The 12,317-nt window shown below is 46.5% G+C and overlaps 1 protein-coding gene across 3 annotated transcripts in view; it reads left to right on the forward strand.

Annotated features, from left to right (window-relative positions):
* The first annotated feature begins 600 nt into the window (after nucleotides 1-600).
* OLFML2B (olfactomedin like 2B) overlaps nucleotides 601-12,317 on the forward strand; it is a 41,265-nt gene continuing 29,548 nt past the window's right edge. For 2 of the 3 annotated variants that reach the window (XM_019025878.4, XM_063693466.1), the window contains exons 1-3: nucleotides 734-1,771; nucleotides 4,901-5,164; nucleotides 7,578-7,685. In XM_019025878.4, coding sequence (XP_018881423.4) covers nucleotides 1,598-1,771; nucleotides 4,901-5,164; nucleotides 7,578-7,685 — 546 coding nt within the window. In that variant the 5' untranslated portion in view covers nucleotides 734-1,597. Of the gene's footprint in view, nucleotides 1,772-4,900; nucleotides 5,165-7,577; nucleotides 7,686-12,317 lie in introns of all 3 variants that reach the window. The other variant, XM_004027786.5, reaches the window with a different exon arrangement.

Here is a 12,317-nt window from a genome sequence, read left to right on the forward strand (position 1 = left end):
TGTTTACCCCCATATAGTTTCAGAAAAGATTTGATAGCTTACACAGAGGAGGGTGTGTGCATGATGTCCCCACAAACCTAGACACCCAGAGCATTGAATTTTTGTCCATAAACTGAATTTTTTAAAGATTAAAATATACTAATAGGGGTTATTATTATACTTACGTCAACTATTACTTATATGCGCTAGTTTCCTTAGTTTATTACAACCCTTATTCCTCAGCATAAGAAGCAAGGTGTTTGAATTTCCCAAGGGTGCATAATATCCTTTGAAGGGGCCTGGCTCTGTTCAATATTCCGAGTGACAGTTGTCCAGGATGGCACAGTGACCTTCCTTAAATTCACATATTGGTAATCTTCACTGTAGGTTTATAAAAGGTTGTCCTCAGTAATTGAGGGACATAGTAACATAATTGCACACTATTGAAAGTGGACTCCCTCTTAGAGATAATCTGGTAATAGAGACCCGGAGATTTGTCCCAAACCAGGAAGACAGGAAGAGCTGTTCCCTTTGGTAATCATTTATCAGGCAGTAGCTTTCCCCATGGGGACTCGCGGAGAGTGTCGGAGATGTACAGTCATTCCCCTAACTTTCAACGTTTATACAACTCAGGACACACTCTAGGAAGGAATTCATTGATTCTCCTCTGGGTGGAGGTATTACTAGGTTCTAAAGCCGTGGCAGGCAAGCAGCTACCAACGGCGCTAAGTTCAAAGCTGCCCAGAGTTAAGTCAGGGAAAAGAAACGCCTGGGAACAAACGCGCCTTCTCCCCTGCCCCAGGTGTGCTAAAGGACGATGCCGCAGATCCCTAACTGGCTCAGCCTTGGAGCGAGCGTGGGTGCCTGCGATGGAAAGTCGCTCTTCTCGCCGAGAATGGCCGAACCCCCAAACTTCAGGGACGCCGCTCGGAGTAACTTCTCTCCACTCACTTGCGATCAGATGAGAAGAAAGTAAAGCCCTCCCAACGTCACCCCCAGCCGGCGCACGGCAGCTGAGTCCCAGCGGGGATGGGGTCCGCCGGGTGCCCCTCCGCCCGAGCCCTGTGCGCTTCCAGGTCCTCCTCCTCCGCGCGGTCACTGGCTGCATCTCCGCCGCCCCGGCACAATAGAGGCTCCGCCCTCCTTCCGCGCGAGCTCTCCGCGGCTCCCTAGCCCAGCAGCCCTCACCCAGCAGCCCGTGCCGCCACCGCCTCTTCCCTCCCCGTGTCCGGTCCCCGTGCGTCCCGAGGCTCCCCGCCGCCCGTGCCGGCGCGCACCGCGGGCGTCTGTCCGAACGCCTTCCAGCCACCTGAGCCCTCCTGCGGGCGACGCGCTCAGCTAGCCCGTGCCCGCCTCCACCTTCTCCGTCATCCCCTCTTCCTTGCGTCCGGCTCTCCACTGGGGCTGCACAGTCGAGGGCTGCTCGCGTCGGGAAGGAGATGCCCAGAGTCTCTGCGGCGCACCCTCCCGTCCCGCTCAGCCGCACCCAGCTTTAGAAGGTGCTCTCAGCAGCCACTTTCGGGCTCTAGCTAGGACACCCTCTCGCAGAAGTCCTTGCCGAGACCCCCCGCCCCAGCCATTCTCTGAAGGGGCTGAGGACACTCTTATCGCGCCCCTCATGGCCAAGCCTCGGCTGCTAGTTCTCTACTTCGCTCTGATTGTGGTTCCGGCCTGGGTGTCCAGCATTGTCCTCACAGGGACAAGCGAGCCCCCAGATGCGCAGACAGTGGCGCCTACGGAGGACGAGACTCTGCAAAACGAGGCGGACAACCAGGAGAACGTTTTATCTCAGGTAGGATGCAGAGTGCCACGGCTGCCCTTCTTGCCCTGGATGGTGGTGAGAGCCAGAAGCTGGTCCTTGCTGAAGTGTTTGAGGGCTGCTGTTTTTCCTTCCATTACCAATGGAAAGGGCTTTTGATTTTTCATGTATCGGAATATTTTCTTAATGGAAGGATATAGGTTCTTCTCGCAAAATCATAGGGTCCTTAAAGGTCATCAAATCAGGAGAAAGGAGAGGTGAAGGAAGGGAAGATGCCGCTCGACTTCTTGAGAAGAAAGAAAACAAAGTTGTTTTTGGTTTCAGGGTTGTGAAAAGTATCTCTTGTCTATGTGGCTGTCTGTCAGAATTGGAATGTGAAAACAGGCGGATATGTTGAGCAGGAGGCTGATGGCATATCCCATCGGGAGATACTTTATGGCAGAGGGTGGGACACCAGGCGGGAGCATGGGGTGAAGTCAGAACAGAAGCATGTGTGATGAATGTGAGGTGACCCCCAAACAGAGAGACTGAGAACATGACGGAGTGTATTGGGAGGGGAGAGTGGGAATGCAGATGCAGGCAGCTAGGGCAGACTGTCAGTGGGGGCCCGAGTAACCCATGATAGTGATGGGCTTTGTAAAGTGTCCGTTTACCAAGTACTTAAACTTGTTTTTTCTGACTCAATCTTCAAAACACCCTAATACCCATTTATAGATAAAGACCATAAGAGATACATGGGTAGGCCGGGCGCGGTGGCTCACGCCTGTAATCCCAGCACTTTGGGAGGCCGAGGCGGGCAGATCACGAGGTCAGGAGTTCAAGAGCAGCCTGGCCAATATGATGAAACCCCATCTCTACTAAAAATACAAAAATTAGCCAGGCGTGGTGGCAGGCACCTGTAGTCCCAGCTACTCAGGAGGCTGAGGCAGGAGAATCGCTTGAACCCAGGAGGCGGAGGTTGCAGTAAGCGGAGATCGCGCCACTGCACTCCAGCCTGAGTGACAGAGTGAGACTCCGTCTCAGAAAAAAAAAAAAAAGAAGAGATACATGGGTAGAGCCAGGGCGTCTGACAGTCTTCAGCCCAGATCTCATGTTTGTAAGGGGTAGTTCTCTCTGGAGTGTTTATTTTGTGCTCTCCAGAGCCGGCATGATGACGTGTGGTGGGTGTCACCAGAATCCTCAGAATGGGGGATGTCTGAAAAAGGATCCTCCAGGGCTGCCTGTACCTTCACCTCCACCAAGCCCTAGGACTGGGCCTTGTCTCCTTCCTGTAGAGAGAATAATCAGCTGCACTTCGGGATTTGTCAAACACTAGCCTCCTCACTCTTCCTTTAATAATGATGCTAATGTATGCCCTCTGCCCACCCATTACCTCCCACTGACCCCTAAATCAAAAAGACATAAAAATCTCTCACATTGGGGCTCTGGAACACTATCAACAAAAACTTTCCTGAAACCCGAGCCTCCTGTAAGGAAGGAATCCACCCAGGGTTCTCAGAGCAGGGTTATGTAGGAATCCAGGCAGAGTTTCAGAGAGTAGACAGCCACAATTTACTATCAGCCCGTAAAGAACAGCCGCTTAAGTCACCCTTAACTACACCACCTTCTTCCACTGATCCATTCTGTGTTTGACAACAGCCCTAAAACAAATATTAGTATTAGAAGAAACCCAATCTTTGCAAGGAAAACATTACAAGTCTTCTTCCCCCCAGACAGCATCCCAAGGAACATTTCTACTCAAACAAGCTCAATGCTTGCCCGCTGAAATCGTTGATCAAATGAAGGGAACCCTTCTGCCTGCCTAGGAAGGGAGCCCTGGCTTTGGGGATGTAGGGCCTTTTGGAGAGGATTGGGAGAGAAGAGCCTTTTCCCAGCAAGTGCCCAGAGTTGGGGCTCCAGAAAGCCTACTGTCGCGTGTTTTCCTGCCTGGGGAGGCTGGCAGGGGCAAGTGCCCAGAAGGAAATGTTTAGCATTGCAAAAGCAGCAAGTGCTGCCAGTTTGCTTTCCTGGGTTTGGCCTGGGGTTTAGGTTCAGAAGCATGAACTCTTAGACTGAGTAAACCTTACTAACTTCTGGACCTGTCTCTTTCCTCTCAATTCCCTTTCTCCACATCTAACCCATCCTTCAAGGCCCAGATTAAATGCCACTCCTCGAAGAAGTCTTCCCTGACTTCCAGTTGGAGCCGCTCTTAGCTCCCACTGCCCTTTCTCTCTGCCTCTTTGGGGGCACTTATCACTCTGTACTCTGTGTGACTGCTATTTCTATGCCTCCTGCACTGTAGGCTTCTTGAGAGCAGGCTCTCCATCTGGCCCATCTCTTTATCCTTCACAGCACCTCACAGTCCTTAGTAGGCACTCCATAAATGTTGAATAAATGAATGAGAGATGCCAGTAGTCTTCAAACTTGAATACCAACTTTTCATCTCTCCAATTTCTTCTTTTCCTTTTTTACACTTAAACCTGGATTCTGACTGGGCGCAGTGTCTCACGCCTGTAATCCCAGCACTTTGGGAGGCCGGGGCAGATGGATCACTTAGGGTCGGGAGTTCAAGACCAGCCTGGCAAACATGGTGAAACTGAAAATACAAAATTAGCTGGGCACGGTAGCATGCGCCTGTAATCCCAGCTACTGGGAAGGCTGAGGCAGGAGAATCACTTGAACTTGGGAGGTGGAGGTCGCAGTGAGCTGAGATCATGCCACTGCACTCCAGTCTGGGCAACAGAGTGAGACTCTGTGTCAAAAAAAAAAAAAAAAGAAAGAAAGAAAAAAAAGAAAGAAAGAAAGAAAGAAAGAAAAAAGAAAGAAAGAAAGAAAGAAAGAAAGAAAGAAAAGAAAGCCTAAACCTGGATTATAGCAGAAGGCAAAGGCTATTGGACAAATGACTTGGCTCATCTGGTTTTTCCTTTAAATAATGAAAGGCTAAGGCCCCATGAGAAAGGCACAGCTTTCCAAGACAAACGAAGAGAGCTGAACTCTGAATGCCTTCAAGGAAATGTCAGAGTCAGCAAACTGCATCTCAGTGACCTATTGGATCCGTGGTTCAGAGTTTTCTGAAGTCTCTGACTAGTGCAGGACGTTTGACTAAGTAAATGGAGAGCCTCCTTCTGGAGGCTGACTGACACCTATGTTTGCATGCCCCTAACCTGTTTTCTGTGTGTCTAGTTGCTGGGGGACTATGACAAGGTCAAGGCTATGTCTGAGGGCTCGGACTGTCAGTGCAAGTGTGTAGTGAGACCCCTGGGCCGGGATGCCTGCCAGAGGATCAATGCGGGGGCCTCCAGGAAGGAAGACTTCTATACCGTGGAAACCATCACCTCAGGCTCATCGTGCAAGTGTGCCTGTGTCGCACCCCCATCGGCCCTCAATCCCTGCGAGGGAGACTTCAGGCTCCAGAAGCTGCGGGAGGCAGATAGCCAGGACTTGAAGGTAGGACCTGGTATGGGGCAATGCCTTGGATGAGAGGGCACTTTTGAGATCCACAAGTCTGGCAAGGCCATGGTTGAAGATTGTAAGCCCTTTGAAGAAGGTCAGGCCTGTTCCCTAGAGTGCTGTGTGTGGATCAAGGTTGATGTCCTAGAAAACTTGTCCTTTTCAGTTCTGGTGTATAAGGGAGATGCTTAAAGCAAAGTGTGCCTACCCCTCCTTATGGAGCCAGAGAGGCTGGGCCTGGGAGCAGCTGCCAGGCCCAGCTGGCCAAAAGAACTCAGCGTTCTTCAGGAAAATTGCTGCCACAATTTACTATCAGCCTAGCACACACCCCAAAGAGGCAAAAGAAAAATGCGAGTAAGGCTTTGGCCCTTAGCGCAAGGGCTGGGTTGGCCTAGGGAAGGAGAGGCTGGGGGCCTGCTCTAGATTGGGTCATCAAACTGTGATCCTATCATGGTCTATAGGGTAGGGAAGCTCAGGCCACACTTAGGCAGCCCCATGGGTTGGCTGAGGGCTTCTTCTGATCCTGCACCCCCTCTTCCCTTGCAGCGTGGGGTAGTGGAACAAGCTGGGTTTTGGAGTCAGACAGACTTGGGTTCAAATCATAGCAGTGTGATCCCACTTAAGTTGTTTAACTTGTCTGCCTTCCAGCTCCTTGAATAACATGTGGGAATAATAACATCTACTTGGTGGGGTAATGAGATAACAACTAGGAGGTACTTGGCACAATACCAGACATTCAGCTAGGCATGACCATGTAAATGAATGAATGGATGACTATGTGAAGCGCTGCTGGCATCTGGCACTCACTCAGTGACTAGTAGTCATTGGTGTCTCTTTCAGCAGAGTAGTGTTTACCAATATCAGGAGTATCTCAGGATTTGGCCAGAGCCGCAGCTCTGCCATGGAACAACTTTCTGAACCAAGTGCCACACTCACTCAGTTGTAGGATTAGACTCTGGGGGAATTCTGGAACACTATAAGGCAAAATGTCTATTAGAAATCAGGAAATTATCACAGTAGGTACTAAGAGCCAGCTATCTTTTTATGGCTTCTATCCAGGATTCAGCTCTCTTCCTCTGGTAGGGAGAAAGGAGTTTACCTTCTAAACATGAGTATTTCATACTTGGACTTCTTCATGTAGAAGCTAGGCTCTGAGATAAATGGGGAGTGTAGATTGCAAAAGTGTGGCCCAGTAAACTTCCAAGAACTGGCCCTCATCATCTTCCCTCTTACCCTGCACTCTGCATGCCCTCAGTGCCACCAGAGCCTCGGCCACCTTCCTGCCAGGGCCTCTGTACTGGCAGGCAGGATGGTATTGATACAAACTGAGAAGGCTGGGTGCACTGTGGCAGCTTGCCATAGAGCAAGAGTCTCAAAGATGGGACGCTGAGTCCTCTTTTAGCCCAGGGTCAGTTTAGCACTTTGTGCTAAGGAGAACCTGTCGATGTCTTTCAGAGCCTTTAGTAGACAATGAAATTGAGTGTTTCAGAAGCATATCCTCAAGGTATTGACATGTAGAGCCACCTTGTTGAGTATTTATAGAATAAAAATACCTGTTATGAGTCAGCTATCTTGGGGAAACAGAGATGAAGGATACAGAGACACTGCTTGCTTGTTTTCTTTTTTTAACTTGTATTTTAGGTTCGGGGTACATGCGCAGGTTTGTTATAGAGGTAAACTCACGTCATGGGAGTTTGTTGTACAGATTATTTTGTCACCCAGCTACTAAGCCTAGTACCTAATAGTTTTTTTTTCTGCTCCTCTCCCTCTTCCTACCCTCCACCATCAAGCAGGCCTTAGCATCTGTTATTCCCTTCTTTGTGTCTATGAGTTCAGATTGTTTAGCTCCCACCTATAAGTGAGAACATGTGGTATTTGGTTTTCTGTTCCTGTGTTAGTTTGCCAAGGATAATGGCCTCCAGCTCCATCCATGTTCCCATAAAAGACATGATCTCATTTTTTTCATGGCTGCATAGTATTCCATGGTATATACATACTGCATTTTCTTTATCCAGCCTGTCATTGATGTGCATTTAGGCTGATTCCATGTCTTTGCTATTGAGACACTACTTTCAAGGAGCTCACAGTCTAGTAGGAAAGACAGATGTCAATGCAACTGACAGATTTCATGAAAGAGGCATAAACAGTTTGTGAAGAGGTCTAGACCTCAGGTTTACTTGTTCTTGTAGGACTCTCCCATTTTCTTACCCAAACATTTCAGAAGGCAGAATGCACATACACCATTGTGCTTGCCTACATCCCTGCCTACACAAATGTGTTTCTCACGGCAACCTCTCAATTCCTGGCTAGTGGCTTTCCTGTCGAGCCCCCAGCATGCAGATCTGAAAGGAAATTCTGCTCTGTGTCTGTCTGCCCCAGCCCTGGACTAACCCCTTGCCTTGTTTCATAGCTCTCCACAATCATAGACATGTTGGAAGGAGCATTCTATGGCCTGGATCTCCTGAAGCTACATTCAGTCACCACCAAACTGGTGGGGCGAGTGGATAAACTGGAGGAGGTAAGGAAGATTCTGGTTTCCGTATCTTTTTCTTGATTGAGCCCAAAAACATATCAAACGTCCCACAGTAAATTTTCAGGTAGCACATGTGCTGACTAGACTTAACCCATCCTATTCTATGAAAGGGAAAATATGCATAAAAGATTCATTCAAAATTATGCCAAATTGTTGATGACAAAGAAAATCAGTTAAGTAGAAATGCCAATACTGTACCTACTTTTTTTCATCTGTAAAATCCTCTTAATCATATAACCAATGTCTTTCCATTTTTACCTTGACTTCCAGGGACCTCAGAACTCAATGAAATATAAAGGTACAATAAGCATCTTACCTCCAGTTTTAAGGTGGAGTCATCTCCTTCCTTCGTATATGGTTCCGAATTTCTCTTAACTGTTCTGGTGCATACCCCTGTATTTATGTGTGTGAATCCATCTGAAATTCATTTTAGAGGAAGAAGACATAAAAATGATCATTAATAAGTAATGTTTCCTACTCAGCATTCAGGCTGGTCATGCCCAGAATGAATGGACGAGTCATGCAATTTTCATAGACAAAGACACCATACTATTCTGACTGGGCTCTGGGAGTTGTGCAGGTGGTGCTGTGGTTTTCATCTAGTGGTGTGTGAAGGGAGCTGGGAATTGTTACAGATACTGTAATAATGTTGACAGTGCTTGTTGCTGTGATGCCTTAACATATAGATGAGAAATCATTTAGTCACCCAAAAAGTAACTAACGATCATTATTCAATCTTATTGGTAAGGAACTTTATGGATATGTTTCATTGACTCTCATCTGGTTCTTGGACTGATACTTGAAACAGTGACTCAAAGAGCTGCTGCTCTGAGTGGAAATCTATTTCTTTAATGTTTACAGCATTACTGTAAGTGGCAAATTTAATAACACAATGACTGTAAACATATCAATATTCCTTATGAAAAAGTGGACTTTTGGGGGGCTAGCATGAAAGAGCTAAGGTTCTTTGATCTATGATTAGTAGATGTAGCGGTTTGTGGCAGAAAGAGCAGCAGGCTCGGCGTCAGGACAGGATGAGTTCCTTACTCTTTGTTTGTGCTGCCAAGCAGCCATGTCCTACCTTCTCCATCTGGACAGTGAGAATAGTACCCTGCCTACTCCATATGATTGCTGAGAGGATACAAAGTATGCTAATCAGTATGAAAATGCTTTGAAATAGTTAAATTAAACAAGGCTCTGCCCATGGAGAGATTGAGGACAAACATTCCTACATTACCTTGCCAGGAGAGCTGGCACAAAGATGATGAAACATTGAAGTTACAAGGATTAGTTTCAACACACTCCTTCCACTCCTTAAAATTTTCCCAGAAAGTGAACACCAGTTCCTTTTCCACCCGCCCTTGGGCTTAGCTCCTCCAATGCTATGATGAGATGTTTTCTGAATATGGCTGTTGGCTCTGGGAGGGTTGGTAGGTCCTTAATCACATCAGATATGAGGTCTGATGAGAGGGGTCAGGGTTTTGGATCCTGAGATTTGTAGAGAGATCAGAGTGGCCAACAGAACTGCATCAGCCTCCTCCTTGCTGTCTGCCACTCTCTTCAAGGGGTTCTCTCAAAGAACTAGGACCCTAGGCATCTTGAGTCTCTCCTTCCTCAATGTTAACAGCCAGAATGATGACATTGTGGATGGTCAGCACCATCCCACTACTAATGGACTTCATGCAGGCGTCAGACTCTTCCTCCTAGTTAAAACCACTTTCTGGTTCTTTCAGATACATTCAAAACGAATTAAACCAAGGTCCAATATTGGGAAGTGCCTCTGTTTTCCTAGGCCCCCAGAACCATCCAAATGTGCAATGCCCCTTTAAGAAAAGGATTGCTCTTCTATAGGAACAGGAGCGACAGCAACCTCTTCTGCTTTTACCTGACCTTGGCTGGCAAATAGTTGCCATTCTGCCTGGAGAACACATCTTGAGAAAGATAGATCTGGGGGGAGAGTACAGTGCTCTGGAGGCCAAGGTCAGGTGCTCAGCCTCTGAGAAGGCCAGTGGGCTGGGCTTGTCCAAGGACCACAGTCTTGTTACAGCCTTGTCTAGCAGCTGAGCCCTCCCTGCTCAGGAGGGAGTATGGGTGAATTTGATGCAATACCAGTGCCCCAGCAGGGTGGTATCGTCTATACAGTCACACAGTGACCTAGTTTTTGCAAAAAACAGTTTTAGTGACATCAATGAGAATATCTGCTTGCCAAAACTGTGGTATGTTTAGTAGCAAAGATTGGACCTTAATAATAATAATCCCTTACATTTGTATAGCATATTACATTTTGTAAAGCATTCTGTATACATTTAGCCCATTTGTTCCTGGGTAATGTGAGAGCCAAGGAAATTAGATGACTTGACCAAGATCACAGTGCTAGGAAGTACAGGGCCTTCTGGTTCCTGGTCCAGGGCTCTTTCTAATCAACCCGGTAAGTTTCTTCAAATCATTGCCGTCTGTCCTGCAAGCATCAGTTTTTCTTGACAGGAACTTCAAACAATAGCTCTTCCAGGGGAATTTCTAGGCAGAACTGTGACTCTATCCCATAGACCCATTAAATAGGATTAAAGTTGAGTTCGGGAAGGTTTCCCCAAACCAGACAGCCTAAGGTGATAGGGTGCTGAAGTGTGACAGTAGTCTTCAGATGGGTCTGGGCCCCTGTGCCCAAATAGTGGAGCACTGTATTTGTTTGAGTTTGTCTCAAGGCTCATGCCAGCTGACTGTCTGGAGTCTGCAGTAATTGAAAAGGCAGAATGTTGGGTAAATTGAAAAAACACTCCCTCTCCAGCTCGGTTCTGCAGGAGGAATGGAAGTTAAATTCTGCTCCTGGTCCTTGAATATTCTTGAATCCCAATGGGAGCTCTTTGGAGGTCAGACAAGACTAAAAAGGGGTCAGATTGGAGAGGCATTTTGCCCAGAGTAAGATCAATGGTTGGCAGTATAAGCAAGCACACATTTATGGGATATAGCCACAGTTCCACCTTGGGTATATAAGAGGAGGTAGGAATGGAAACTTCATTTGCAGATGAAAGAGGAAGGAAGGAGAGAGAAATGGAATCTGAACTATTTTGAGTTTACCTTTTGGTAAAATCAGCTCTGGGAGCAGCTTTGCTTAGTGGAATGATTTTGGGTAAGCTTTTGTTTTAAATACTGAAAAATGACACATGCATAGAAAAGTGTATAAACAATGAATATAGTTTAACAGATTACTATGAACAAAATGCCTGTGTAACCACCAACCAGCTCAAGAAACAGACCAATTTTAATACCCCAAAAGGCCCCCATATGCTTTCTCCTACTCATACCCTTCCCTCAGGGGAACCTTTATCCTTACTTTTATGTTAATCATCTTCCTTGTTTTTCTTTATAGTTTCATCATTTAAGGATGCATCCCTAAATGTAATAGTTTTGCCTTTTTTGAATGTTAAATACACAGAATCCTACAGAAGTGTGTGTGTGTGTGTGTGTGTGTTGGGCTTTTTTCACTCAACTTTATATTTTTAATATTTACCTATGTTGTTTTTGTGTCTTGTGGTTCATTCATTTTTATTGCTGTGTAGTATTCTATTGTATGAATATACTACAGTTTATCTGTTCTCCTGATGATGGGTATGTGGATTGTTTCCAGTTTCTGAATGCATAAATCAGAATAGCCCTATGGACATTCCTATACATGAACATCCCTGTGCATGTACCCTGGTGCATGTGTGCCTGCATTTCTCTATGGTACATTAGATAAGTGGAACTAGAAGATAAGCATTAATTATGCTTATCTTCAACTTCAGGAGATATTGCCAAACTGTTTTCCAAGGTGGTAGTATAAGTTTACATTGCCTCCAGCAGGGTATAAAAGTTCTGCACACATCCTCACCAACACTTGGTATTGTCAGACTTTCTAGTTTTTGTCAGTTTGGAGGCTATAACTTAGTAGGGTCATTTCACTGTGTTCTAGAAACTTAACTCCAAAAATATCTTTCCAGCTCACTGGGGGAGGTCTGAAACCTCATAAACCAGTTTTAAAACTGCTCCAGGAATAAGAAACACTCAAGGTGGTCAGCAGTCCAACATAGACCCCAGCTGACCTCTCTTTCCTGTGAGTGGCTGGGAAGGGGAAGGGCATGCAAGAAGTGTGGGAACATGTTGGAGTTGAGGGGTGGGTGGGCACAGAACATAAGTATCTGAAGAGATAGGAGTTAAAAGTCTAGAAAGAAAACCTGTAACTTCCAAAGGCAAAGGCAATCCCTGTTCATTGCATACAGAGCTGGCAGTGGCACTCACTCAGCTCAAGAAAAGACTTCATCTGGGCTCTGAGTGCACTCAGAGACCCATAAACTTGTAGGCTGCCCAGGCCTAAAGGTGGATTCTGAATGCAGCAGGACTAGAGGCATGGTGTTCAACCCCTAGCAGCACATACTGCTTCCAGGGGCAGATTTATTACTCAAGTGGAGAAAAAGACAAACAGAGGGACAGATCATTAAAATAATCTTCTAGCATCAAGGCTTTAGTTGGTTTCAGTCATTTCTGTAAAATTTGCAAATTTTATGAAGAAATGTCCCACCCCCACCTTGCTGCAGGATACTTGTAAGTGTTTATAAGTGCTTGAAATGCTTATGTACACAT

Source organism: Gorilla gorilla, chromosome 1, assembly GCF_029281585.2.
Source record: "Gorilla gorilla gorilla isolate KB3781 chromosome 1, NHGRI_mGorGor1-v2.1_pri, whole genome shotgun sequence".
Taxonomy (NCBI): Eukaryota; Metazoa; Chordata; class Mammalia; order Primates; family Hominidae; genus Gorilla; species Gorilla gorilla.